At 39.8% G+C, this 13,496-nt stretch overlaps 1 protein-coding gene across 4 annotated transcripts in view; it reads right to left on the reverse strand.

Annotated features, from left to right (window-relative positions):
• Nucleotides 1-801: 801 nt before the first annotated feature.
• Nucleotides 802-13,496, reverse strand: part of JHY (junctional cadherin complex regulator) — a 35,119-nt gene continuing 22,424 nt past the window's right edge. Inside the window, exons 5-9 of one of the 4 annotated variants that reach the window (XM_073320899.1) lie at nucleotides 12,135-12,847; nucleotides 10,042-10,333; nucleotides 7,019-7,099; nucleotides 2,396-2,521; nucleotides 802-1,548 (exon numbers count right to left, since the gene is read on the reverse strand). In XM_073320899.1, coding sequence (XP_073177000.1) covers nucleotides 1,345-1,548; nucleotides 2,396-2,521; nucleotides 7,019-7,099; nucleotides 10,042-10,333; nucleotides 12,135-12,847 — 1,416 coding nt within the window. In that variant the 3' untranslated portion in view covers nucleotides 802-1,344. Of the gene's footprint in view, nucleotides 1,549-2,395; nucleotides 2,522-7,018; nucleotides 7,100-10,027; nucleotides 10,334-12,134; nucleotides 12,848-13,496 lie in introns of those variants that run through there. The other 3 variants (XM_073320903.1, XR_012155921.1, XR_012155920.1) reach the window with 3 other exon arrangements.

The following is a 13,496-nucleotide window of genomic DNA, read 5'->3' on the forward strand; positions in this document are numbered from 1 at the left end:
AGGGCAGAACTGGAAACAGAAATCAAGTAACCAACCCTAGTCCAGTGCCCTGGCCATGGGACGATGCTGAATCTGGCTTCTTTTCTTTTATCGCATGCAGTTCAAGCTCTCTGTCCTCACCTTCAAAAGTCTTCACAATTTTGCCTTGCTCTACATCTCAGCTCTCTTTCCTGCTACTCACTCTGTGCTCCTACAAATCCTCTCAGTTGTTTCCTTTGTCACCTTCTCCCACTCTCAGCTTTATGGCTGTATTCATGCCACTGCTATATTTGGAACGGCTTCCCCTTCCTGGGTCATGACTGAAAGCCCATAGAAGGCAGAGAGAGTGTTTCCATTGAGTTCAGGGGGGCTTTGGATCCAACTGCTGATGTATCAAGGCCAACTGCTCTCTCTTCCTTCTCTGTAAGTGAAGCCTCCTGTGCAGATCTTCCTCTGCCCTCTTGGGTGTCTCTTATTTTACCATTGTATCGTACTTGTCTGTCTACTAAAACCAGCTGGAAGCTGCTTTGGAGCAGGGTCTAAGGCTTATGTGTTTCGACGTACCATATACACATAAGGTACTCTTTAACCAAATACTGCTGTTAACCCTCTAACGCCTGTCGACCCCCAGTCATGGAAACCTGGGCCATAGCTAAAATATTTTATCATTAATTCATGTCTCTTGGGTCAATGGCTCAGTGAGCATTATGGAAATGTTCCTGTTTTCATTTCAGTTCAAGTTATATTAAGAGAAAAGCAATTACGATAGATACACACACACACACACAGAGTCACTGAGACTGTTTTTAGATTTGATGGAAATACTTTTAAAGGTTCATTATGTAAAATATAAAAAATGTTTTTGTAAGTAGCTGTAGGTTTATTTCACAGCATAAAAAGAATGAGCATTTTGGGAAAGACTAATAGGACACACAGATCTAGATTCACACATGTTTAGGCATCAAAGTCCCAGGTTTAGGTTCCACTACAATTCACAAAACTCCTGCTGAACCCTGCAGGCACCTAAATTCACTCCCTACTCTTTCTGGATAAACTGCTCAGAAAGAAGCAGCAGCTTAATCAGGATATTCCAAGGAAGGAAACAATAGAATAAAAAGAAGCACAATTCTAAAATAAAGATTACATTTAAAAAATAATTTGGCTATAATAATATTGGACTAAAATATGGGCAATTGATCTGAAAATATTTCACCTTTTGAAATCAATGTTTTTGATGGTAGAGGCTCTTATTTAAGTAGTGGAGTCCTGAAATACTGTATCTGGGAAACCTAAGTAATTTAATGCACCACATAAACAGTTCAGATATTGTCTACCCTCTACAGCTCCCTAATAATTTCAAATTTATTATAAAATGTGAAGGGTTTTGAAAGCAGCCACAACTTGCTTCTCTATTTCATGTCTGTTTTGCAGACTTTTCAGTGAAGAAATCTGAGGTAAATTCTGTGCTTTTAAACTATGTGCTAGAGTTCTTTCCTCTTTTGGTTCTTCATCTGATTGTTTTGCTGAGAAAGGTTTTGGTTTAGGAATCTTCTTAGCATATTCCAGAGCCTAAAAATATAAAGATTGAAATTGACAATAAAATCAGAACAACAATTTTAAAATGGCAGGAGAACATAAGAATTTTCATACTAGATCAGATTAAGAGTGTAATAATTCCATATATTGTAGTGACTAGTACCAGATGCTTTAGAGGAAGGTGCAAGAAACTCTGCAGTTATCGAATAATCTGCCCCAAGGAAAATTGCTTCCTGACCATCATTAGTTAGAGGTTGTCTTTATGCCCTGAAGCATGCAGGTTTATATCCCTTCCAAAACTTTTTAATAACAAAAATAGTATTATAATTTTGTATATTCTCACATGCCTTATAAATATCAAATCTGTTTTTCATTCCTGTTAAGCTCTTGATCTGAATGATATCTCGTGACAGTGAGTTCCATAGCCCCAGAAAACAGAGATTTGTTCTATAATAGACCCCCCCGTTGTTCCCCAAAAATTACATTACAAAAGACCTAAAATGATAAATAAGACGCTGAGATACTCTTGAAGACTTTCAAATCAAAGCTTAGACTAACTTTAATGGAGTCCCTTGGAAATTTCATTTCTGGTTAGTTTGAAGGCTGATAAATTTCTTGACAAGAGAAGGAATACAATGAGGATTGTACAAAAATAATTAATAGGTAACTGACCTTGAGCAACTTTCTGTATTAGGAGTGTCTGGGATTGTTTTAAAAGACAATAAAAACGGCAGTGGGAGACCCTCTATCTTTTGGCATCTAACCCAAAATTGTTCTAGGAGTTAACTTCCATGGTTCTCTGAGGCCCATGGACAAGCCCTCTCCCTCTCACTCTAATGAGAGTTCTAGCCCCATCTAATGAGATGCTTTCTAGTCTGACCTTATGTCTTGATAATGATGACTTGATCTGAGGTTTTGCTGGCGGTTTCTGCACAGTAGCAACATTCTTCATGTTGTGCTCCTTAACTTGCTTTGCATATTCCTTTTGCTTATTTAACTTTTCTGTCTGGCAAATGAAAAATGTAATGGTTATTTAAAGTTTTGAGGGACCAGTTAATAGACCCCTTTACTGCCGGACCTTCCCATTTACGCCTGTGAGGCTGTTTAAAATAGATATGCCACTAATCATTGCTCAGCAAGGTCGTCTTAAAAATCTAATTTTTCAAGGTTAGATAACTATAATTCTTTATTTTCTTTATTTAACCCATTTTCTGTCTCTGTTTCCAACCATTTGTTACTCTCAGGCTCAGCAAGGTATTTTAGTTTGCCCCAGTCAGGAGCTGGTGTCAACATTCAATTTTTTTCCCCCATTGCAATTTAATAACACTTTATGGGAGTGACAAGCTATATAAGTGTTGCCAAAGTGTTAAAAAGAGACAGAACCCTCTGCTGTATGGAGGAAGGCCATTTTGTAGCAATGCATCTCTCTCTCTATTGATATAGATTTGAGATGACCAATCTATCTCATTTACTGCAAGGCTGAAGAAATCACTGTAGCTTTTAAATTGCTCCAAAGGGCTGATGATTTTATCGTTTTAGCTATGCAATGCTCTGTGAAGGACACTATATAAATATAAAGAGTTATCTTATCAGTGAGGTTCAAGAGTACATGGGATATATTCTACAGCTCTTGAGATGTACAACTGCTTAATCTAACCAGTAAAGTCACTGGCAGTGAAGAGGTCAAATGATATTTTTCATTCAGAACTTTTTTCTGACAATCATCTCCTCTTTGGCACAGTAAGATCAGAGGTTTGCTTAACAGTGAGTGATGTGCATTCAGCTACTTCCCTGTTGCACTTACTCTACTGTATTTGCTTTCATTTTCTCTTCCAAGGTTCAAGGAGACTGTCTTCTGCACATGAATGACAGTGCAGCTCAATCATGTTAAAGTCATTCATGTACACTTCAACTACCACAGGGAGAACAAAGTAGTTTGGACTTGCCTTCAGCTGGATACTCACCTGCTGAAAATTCCTTTAATGGATACCTGCTTCTGGGAACTACAAAACTAGAGGGATGAGTCTATCAAAGATACAATTGTCTCTCCTTCTATTCGCAAAAAGAAAAGGAGTACTTGTGGCACCTTAGAGACTAACCAATTTATTTGAGCATGAGCTTTCGTGAGCTACAGAGTGAGCTGTAGCTCACGAAAGCTCATGCTCAAATAAATTGGTTAGTCTCTAAGGTGCCACAAGTACTCCTTTTCTTTTTGTGAATACAGACTAACACGGCTGTTACTCTGAAACCTCTCCTTCTATTATACACTTCTCCCTTTTTATGTGCATGCATGAGTTTTCTGGACAGATATCCATGATATCAAAGGAAATCTGGACTCTTAATGTTGGTAGTGAACAAGTCTTAGCACACTGGGGAATATCCAGAGGACCGGAAGAACGCTTGTGTTGTGCCAATATTTTTTTAAAAAGGTAAATTAGATGACCTTGGTAATGGTAGGCTGTCAGTCAGATATAGATCCTCGACAATGTAATGGAACGGCTGATATGGGACTCTAATAAAGAGTTTAGATGGATAATATAATTAATGCTACTCAGCACAGGCTTATGGAAAATAGATCATCTCAAACTGACTTGATTTTTTTTTATGAGACTGCAAATTGGGCTGATAAAAGCGTGTGATGGGGTGTAATTCCATCATCTGTAAAGCAAGGGAAAGAACCCCAAATAGAAGACAGGTCTCTCTCATGGAGAGAAGCCCTGGGATATGGTTTAATAGACAGGAAATAGAGAAACAAACTACCTTAGCAGTTCAGGCTCCTGCTGGGGGAGCCCTGAGGTAGAGTCAACAAGAGAACTACAGTGAAGCCCAAGAGGGGTGGAAGGGCTGTTAGTTTGAAGATTTGTCTGGACTTTTATTTGGACTTGCTCTTGCAGCCCTCGAAAGGGTTTAGACATTTTTGTGACTTAGGCTATGTCTACACTACCGCGGTATGTCGACCTACACTATGCAACTCCAGCTACGTAAATAACGTAGCTGGAGTCGATGTACCTTAGGTCAAGTTACTGTGGGGTCTATGCCATGTGGGGGGGGGTCAATGGGAGAAAATCTCCTGTCGACTTACCTTACTCTACCCCTGACGAGAAGAGTACAGGGATTGACTGGAGAGTGATCTGCAGTCGATTTGGCGGGTCTTTACTTGACCCGCTAAATTGACCACCGGTGGCTCAATCTCAGAGCGGCGATGCCAGTTGTAGAGTAGACCTGCCCTTGGTTGGAGGGTCAAGCCACAGAACACCCAGAGGGGAGTCAGAAGAAGACACAGACTGAGAAAGCTGCAGGTCCAAAGGAGAGCCCAGGTGGGGGAGACCGACAAAGACCCCATGCAACTCTGCTACCAGAGACACCGGGGCGCCCACGAGGTAAGGATGTGCTACTACAATACAGTGTTGATGTAATAAATGTAGATGTCTTGGTACCATGAGAAGTTTTGATTAAGAAACTAGAATGATACAAAATCAATGGCACCTACTGAAGTGGGGTTAGGTCTCAACCTACTGAAGTGGGGTTAGCTCTCTGATGATTCTCTATTTTACAATTAATTGGATGATTTCTGATGGGGTCCCTCAGAGATCTGTTCTTGGTTCTATGCTATTTAATATTTTTATAATGACTTGGAAGAAAACAGTCATTACTGATAAAGTTTTGAGATGACACAAAGATTGGGGGAGTGGTAAATAATGGAGGATGGGTCGCTGTTATAGAGTGATCTGGATCACTTGCCAAGCTAGGTGCAATCATATGTATTAATATGGCTGAATGAAAGGTCATATCTGGAAACAAAGAATGCAGGCCATATTTACAGGATGGAGGTCTCTATCTTGGGAAGCTGGGGCTCTGAAAAAAGACTTGGGGTTCATGAAAAGGAGTACTTGTGGCACCTTAGAGACTAACCAATTTATTTGAGCATGAGCTTTCGTGTAAAGAGTTGTCACTTTGGATGGGCTATCACCAGCAGGAGAGTGAATTTGTGTGGGGGGGTGGAGGGTGAGAAAACCTGGATTTGTGCTGGAAATGGCCCAACCTGATGATCACTTTAGATAAGCTATTACCAGCAGGACAGTGGGGTGGGAGGAGGTATTGTTTCATATTCTCTGTGTATATATAAAGTCTGCTGCAGTTTCCACGGTATGCATCCGATGAAGTGAGCTGTAGCTCACGAAAGCTCATGCTCAAATAAATTGGTTAGTCTCTAAGGTGCCACAAGTACTCCTTTTCTTTTTGCGAATACAGACTAACACGGCTGTTACTCTGAAACTTGGGGTTCATGGTGGCTCATCAGCTGAAGATCAGCTCCCAGTGCTACGCTGTGGCTGTAAAGGGCTAATGTGATTCTTGGATGTAAAAACAGGGGAATATTGAGTAGGAATATGGAGGTTACATGACATATGTGTTTGGCACTGGTGTAACAGCTGCTGGAATATAGTGTCCAGGTCTGGTATCCACAATTCAAGAAGGCTGTTGAAAAATTTGAGAGAGTTCAGAGAAGAGCCACAAGAATAATTAAAAGATTGGAAAACATGCCTTATAGTTAAGTTTGATAGTAAAGGGCTCTTTAATCTAGCAGACAAAGATATAACAAGCTCTAATGACTGGAAGTTGATCCAATTGTTGAAAGCTAGACAAATTCAGACTAGAAATAAAAAGTATATATTTAAATGAGGGTAATTAACCACTGAAACAACTTATCAATGGTTGTGATGGGTTTTCTAACAGACATATTCTAGGTCAACCACTTGAAGTAAGAATTAATTCAGGGAAATCCTATGGCCTATATTATGCATGACTTTGGACTAGATAATGACAATGGTCCCTTCTGACCTATGAAAATTAGCTGTGGATTTGTGCAAACCAAGTCTCAAAATCTAGCATATATTTATACCTAGTTTTGCAATGAACTGGCTAGTGTGAATGAGTGCTAATGGATGATCAGCTTTGTTCAACTGTATAACAAACTCTATATTGCTAAGGAGAGTCTCCTTTAGCACAGGTGGCTGGAAGTTTGAGTGTTCTATAAAAAAATTCCAAAGGGCAATGGAGTGCAGCCTAATGACAGGCATGATGTGCTAGGTGGCCATGGACCTGCATCAATATTGTTTATATGGATGAGAGAGGGCATCTGGCAAGAGAGATGCTCATAAAAAAAAAAAGGGGCTACTTCTTAGCCTAACTGGTAGAGGAGATCTTAGTGTTTTATTGTCTTAGTTGGACTCATGAATGGAGTGGTTAACAGATGCCTGACTAGAACATTATCTTTATCATTTATTTGATGGTAATGCCCACCTATGTACTAGTTGCTTTCCTAACACTCAGAAGGATGGTCCCCTTTGCATTTAATATTTAGCTTGAGTTAAGGGTATAACCTACCAGGCAGTTTTTAGTTACTTTATCAACTGTGCTTTCATCTCCATTGCATTCTACATCAGCTTACTTTGCATAACTTTGCAACATAAAAAGCAGACAAAATGCTATCTGTGACACTTACTTTCTCTCTGACTGCTTCATAGTCAGGCCCAAGGCCTCCGAGCTTCACATCCAGATTCATGTAGTTTCTTGGCCTAGAAGACTAAAGACAGAATCAAATACATCTTCCTTTAACTTGGTATGGAAGGCAAAAATCTCCCTCAGTAATGCAAAAGTCTTAAAGGTGTCTTTACCCTGAGCAGGTATGTCCTACTATAAATGAAAGTGAGTAAACGTAATTTGTTTCATGTGATAATATTCCTTTAGAAATTTCCCATATTATGTGGACATTTGAATGACTAACAGGCTAAACTCCATTTGTAATTTGTAATTTACATTTCATGAGCTGGATTCTGTTAAACAGCTTAAAATGACAATGCATTTGGCAGTTATTACATTAACAGAACTTTTGAACAGAGTCTTGTAGCAAAACTACAGAAAACACCCTGCTTTTGGTGATAAAAGAGAAGTTCATATGTATCCTCCTCCTCCTGGTAACTAATTAAAGACCTTGTGCCTGGGATAGCAAATTCAGTGATAGTGGGAGAGAAGGCACAAGGTGGAGTCCTGGACCTACTGAAATCAATGGCAAGAGTCAGTGGAGTCAGGATTTCACCCAGAATGGAAGGAAGGGGAGGAAGACCTGGGGACAAAGACAGAGGCTCTAGAAGATGGTTTGGGTAGACTGAGTGTAATTCTGATCTCAGTTACACAAGTTAAATTATTCCTGATTTACACTCAAGTCATCAGTGTTGCCCCTAATTTACATTGATGTAACTGAGAAAAATCTGGCCAAGTAGCTTTAAATTAACAAACTTCTTGGAAAAAATCCCTACCAAAACAAAACCCACAGCTCATAAATCCAATCAAGAAAGTGCTCTGTTGCCAGAGACTCCCTTAATCTTATGAAAACAATCTGTAATATTTTCTAAAATGACTCCCCTTTACAATATTATATTGTGATGCATGACAATTAGACACTGTTTTCCCATGAGGCTAGTCAAATTCTTCTTGCATCTTTTGAGTGCCCTTATACATTCTCAGAAATGCCATAAGTAACACAAGAACCTTCTAATTAGGTTGACTTTGAACCCAGTTCCCAATAACTAGGGATTGCAAAGTTTACTCTTTCCCAATAATACCGCTATATGGAACCTCATTTGGCAACATGACAGTGTTGTGAGCAGCACCCCTTGACCCTTTTTAGTTGGAAGCAACCATTCACCTAAAAAGGTGAAAAATTAACAGTACTAGCATGGAACAAAACCTTTACAAGTGAATTGGCTGCAGCAGGCAAAAAGGAAGGTCATTGCTAGTGGGATCACGTACTATGTTTTTGTTGCAATGGCCACAACTGAGCCCACACAAATGCACTGCACCCATCCTCCTGCTTGGGTGCTCTTTCACTTCTCTTCTGCCCCTGTGCTGATCCCCTGTGCAAAACCCTTTTCTTGGTTGTTTGTGTGGGGAGCCAGAACTTCATCTTAATCCGTTTCTAACCATCCATTATGTTCGCTCCAGGATAAGGTGCTTTTCTGGCTTGTCTGGGGAGGGCTGGGCATTCCTGGATCTCGTTACATCTGTTCCAAAGAGATTCAATTAATGTTCATAGCTGGGCTAAATTTTAAAAGCTTGCCAATGAAAACGCTTAATAATCCAGACTCTGGCTTGCTTTATTTTCTTTCTGGCCTTCTACTGCAGTAATTCCAATAATGGAGTGGCTACAGAAATGCCAAAAGAATTTCTACTAGCAAAAAAAGTACTTTCTTCAAATGATGAACATGTTTTAAGTCAGACCCAACTGGCAAACAAATAAAATCTATATTACATTAGAAATTATATTAGACTTTTTTTTGAGTCAAGAATCCAAACTCTTTTATGGAAAAATTATATAATCGTTTTTTAAACTGAAGCTAATACAGGGAGTTAACCATTTAGCTGTATGGAATAAAGCCAGGTTTTTCTCAAGCAGCTGAAGTAATTTCCAATATATTTTCAAAGCCAAAATATGTGTGTGAATTAAATTTGACCTTGGTGTGTTTGTATGGACTTCTGTTTAATGTGAGAAGCTGGGTTGTACCGCGCGACATAAACAATCCGATTCTCCACAAAATTCTTCAGATTTGTAAGTGTGAGAGTTATTGGGGAAAAAAGGACAAAAACAATGGCTGGAACACAGGGAATGGAAAAGGAAGGAAATCTGCCCTGTAGTTACTATCTTAATCCAGCTAACCCTTCTTAGAGGCAGTCAAGCAGTAATACACGAACTGCCTCCTAGATGAAGCACATGAGTAATTATTCCAGCTTAGCTGCATTTCTCAGTGCAGACAAGCTAACTTCTTAAACATTTAATTTGTCATGGGTGTACAAGGATATCTTTATACCGTTCCATTGCATCAGTGGTAAATGGTTACAGTATGAAATTCGGACACACAGAAGAGACAAAGAGCTCAGTTTTAATAAGTGATCACAATGGGATTGTCAGTAGACCTGGAATAATGTTTATAACATTAGCTTCACAAATCCTGTAACTTTTAATGTTGTTCAGTTTGAATTCCCTTGGAAACCAAGAGATTTGATCTGACTGGCAAATGGGCATGACAAGGATAATAACTTATTCAGACTTGCGGCCTGGCTACCTGCTGTCCTATACAAATGGCTTCTTTCTCAATCATTTTACCACAGGAATAACTTAAAGGATAAACAGTTCCCCATGTGTTCTAACAGGTGACCTTCTCTGAAAAGTGGAGTGGAAAGATGCAGTGGTGAATTGCTTCAACTCCTTGGAATATAAAGTGTGGGAGTGAGTTGGTCAGATCAGCTACTAGTTATTTTCTTTTTCCAAATCTGCTTCTGCCACTGACTTGTTTGATGTTGGGCAAGTCACTTAACCTCCCAGAGAATCAATTCCCCTTCTGTAAAATGGAAATAATACCCCTTTTAAAGTGCTTTGAGATCTATGGATAATGAGCACAAAGTACTAATTTAATCAGAGGAGGAAACAGGAATATAAAATTGGTTTCTAACTCACCCATATTTTCTTACCTTCCTAGTCCCTTTTTCTTTCAGCTGTTTTTGCTTTTCCATTTGTAGCAGGTACCCTTCTGAGTTGCTGCGACTAATTTTCACTTGGCTTCCTTCACTTCTTTCTGTGTTAATTTCCGAGTCACTTTCTACCCTTGGGATTACAGGTGGAAACAAGCCAGAGAACTGCCTTTCGGCAAGGTGAGTGTCTTCCAGTTGAGAGATTTCTTGATGATGTTGTTCCATTGTCTGTATAAGTTGTGTGGTTGGAGAAGGGCCTGCTAGCGGCTTCTGAGCAGACGACTGGGATGGCCTCAATTTAAAAAAAAACAAAATGCAAGAAGGAAATTGTGTTTACTCATACCTAGATTCAAAGCCCCAATAAGCAATCTGTAAACTGAAATTGTCATTGCTAATCAAACATATTTTAAAAACCGTTAGATATTGTTTGCTGGGTACATTTTCAACTCATTGAACTACTCACTGTGACAAAGTTCCTCCTCTACCTTGGTGGGTCTTGCGCTTATTGGCGGATTTGCTCGCCTTGGAGCTTCACAGCCGCCCTCTGCTTGGCCGTTTTTCTGAACCCACAGTCCAGGTCGATGACTCCTGTGTCTGACCAGGAGTTAGGAGGATTTGGGGGGAACCTGGGCCCGCCCTCTACTCCGGGTTCCAGCCCAGGGCCCTGTGGAATGCAGCTGTCTTGAGTGCCTCCTGGAACAGCTGTGCAACAGCTACAACTCCCTGGGCTACTTCCCCATGGCCTCTTCCCAACACCTTCTTTATCCTCTCCATAGGACCTTCCTCCTGGTGTCTGATAATGCTTGTACACCTCAGTCCTCCAACAGTCCACGTTCTCACTCTCAGCTCCTAGTGCCTCTTGCCCCCAGCTCCTCACACGCACACCACAAACTGAAGTGAGCTCCTTTTAAAAACCAAGGTGCCCTGATCAGCCTGCCTTAATTGATTCTAGCAGCTTCTTGATTGGCTGCAGGTGTTCTAATCAGCCTGTCTTAATTGTCTCCAGAAGGTTCCTGATTGTTCTGGAACCTTCCCTGTTACCTTACCCAGGGAAAAGGGAACTGCTTAGCCTGGGGCTAATATATCTGCCTTCTATTACTCTCCTGTAACTATCTGGCCCGGCCCCGTCACACCACGCAAACTTTCAAAACATCAGAAGTGAACATGACCATTTGTGACTGATTCTGATCTCAGTCACACACTCATGTATACCAGGAATAACTTCATGAAGTCAACTGTGGCAAACGCTGGGCCTGATCCAAAGTTCACTGAAGTCAATGAAGAGATATCCATTGATTTCAGTGGGCTTTGGATCAGTTCTTTTACGTAGGTGAAAATCAGGCCCTTTGTGTTCATTTAAAGTAGAATTTTCATTTATTACCATCAATCCACATACAAGCTCTATACAAATAGTTTTAACCTCTCATGCCTTTTTCATGATAGTGGTGTCATATTTTATTCTTCTAAGAACTTCTGCACACAAAACCGTTGACTTTGATGGGAATTTGATAAACAGAGCAAGTGCAGGATTGGTAAAAATGCGCCCAGCTGCTTGTACCTTATATACACGAGCACCACTTCTGGTGGACCTGCAATTGGGGAAGATTGTTAAGAAGAATACCAGTGAAACAAGTGTTGAAACATGAGTGGCAGCGCACTGAACTGCATTAGAGCAATTTGGGATTTTCATTCTGCATTGCCACAAGCTGGGTTTTGGTGTAACCAAGTTGAGTACAAATAGGCTTCTCTAGACTCAGTTTATGAATGATGCAACTAAACGTTTTTTTGTTTTGCTCTTTAATGCCAGCTTTTCAGTAACCATTCTTAAGCTTGATCTTGCAGTCCTTGCATGTACAAACACACTAAGATCAATGGGAATTTCATGTGTAGGAATGGCTAGGGTATTGAAAGCTTAAAAATAGTGTTAAACTGTTTATTAAATCAAACACTAATGAACAAACTAGAAGTTAAGAATAAATTACTGTGGTTGAATGTATCAGATTTTTCTGAACACTTCCTTGGCCTTCTCTAATATGACTTCCTTGGTATCATGTACCATTATGCTAATAACATTTTGAAACATGGGTCCTTACCACAAGCTATTGGTAGCATAGTTGTTGTGATGGCTCTTGTCTATATAAAATTGCTTTCTATGATTCGGAGTTGAAACTTGGTCTTTTACTGATTCTTGAAAATTAGCATTGTAAGTAGATGCGATGCTTTTCTGGTTTAGGAGCACGTGACCCTTGGCATACCCATCAGGTGGAAGAGGCTCCAAAACATAACTATTCTGCAAATGTTGCTGATTATACGGCGGTCTGTTTCCGGGGTTGTGCTGATATTTCTTGTTTTCTTCACTAGTATATGCTGAAGATAAATTCAACCCAGTAGGGTTTTTATGCATTGTTAGTTCAAGATGGTGCCTAGATAAAGCCAAGTTTGTGGAGATTTGCTTCTGATTCCAATTTACCAAATCTGAATTATTTTGTGAAGTATTTGAGTGTGTCCCCCAATCTGCTGCTGAACTAGTCTTAATGAAAGGAGTCATTGGACCAACAAAAGGATTTGTTTGTAACCAACTATGCAGTGAACTATTGTCATCTTGTTCAAGTTCTAGCACTTCAGAAGAGTTGGAATCCATATGAAAGTTCTCAAATTCTGAAACATTGCGATGTGTGTGATGCTGAGGTCTTGGTTCTGCTAGTCTTCCTGGTGGATGCTGGACATCATTTGCTGGTAAAGATCTCTCTCTTAGCACTCGATTTAATTTTGTTCTGTCTGCCTGTGGCTGTTTATTTCGGTGATCCTAAAAAGAGTATTGTGAAACTCTGAGGTGATCATTTTGCATGCATATTAAATGATATCTTGAAGAGACAAACATACTAAACTTACACATACTTTTTGCTGCTCGAACACCTTTCATTCAGGGATTTCTCTACATCCACAAACCTTAGGCTCCAATTCAGGACATATGCTTAAATTCCATAGAAGTCAGTGGGATTTAAGCATGTACTTAAGATTAACAATATGCAGAAGTACTGTCTTGTTTTTACTTCACTATACTTGTATGTATAATAGGCCAGATCTTCAGCTACTGTAATCTGTGGCAAAGTTGTTAACAGAAAAGGAGTACTTGTGGCACCTTAGAGACTAACCAATTTTGCGAATACAGACTAACACGGCTGTTACTCTGAAAGTTGTTAACGTCACTGAAGCTACATCAATTTATATCAATCGAGGATCTGGTCCAGTGTATAATGGAGAAATTTTGGAGTCAGATTTTCTTCTGGTGTAAATTGACACACTTTCATTGACTTCAATAGAGGAGTGCCAATTTACAACAGCAGAGAATTTGGCTCTGTTTACTGGTTGTTTTGTTGCTAGATTTGGAAATGGGAGGTGGACAGAAGGCATTCACTTCTGATTTGCTATTGCTGTTTATGATTTTAATTGTA

The sequence above is a fragment of the Lepidochelys kempii genome, chromosome 22 (genome assembly GCF_965140285.1).
Source record: "Lepidochelys kempii isolate rLepKem1 chromosome 22, rLepKem1.hap1, whole genome shotgun sequence".
NCBI lineage: Eukaryota > Metazoa > Chordata > Testudines > Cheloniidae > Lepidochelys > Lepidochelys kempii.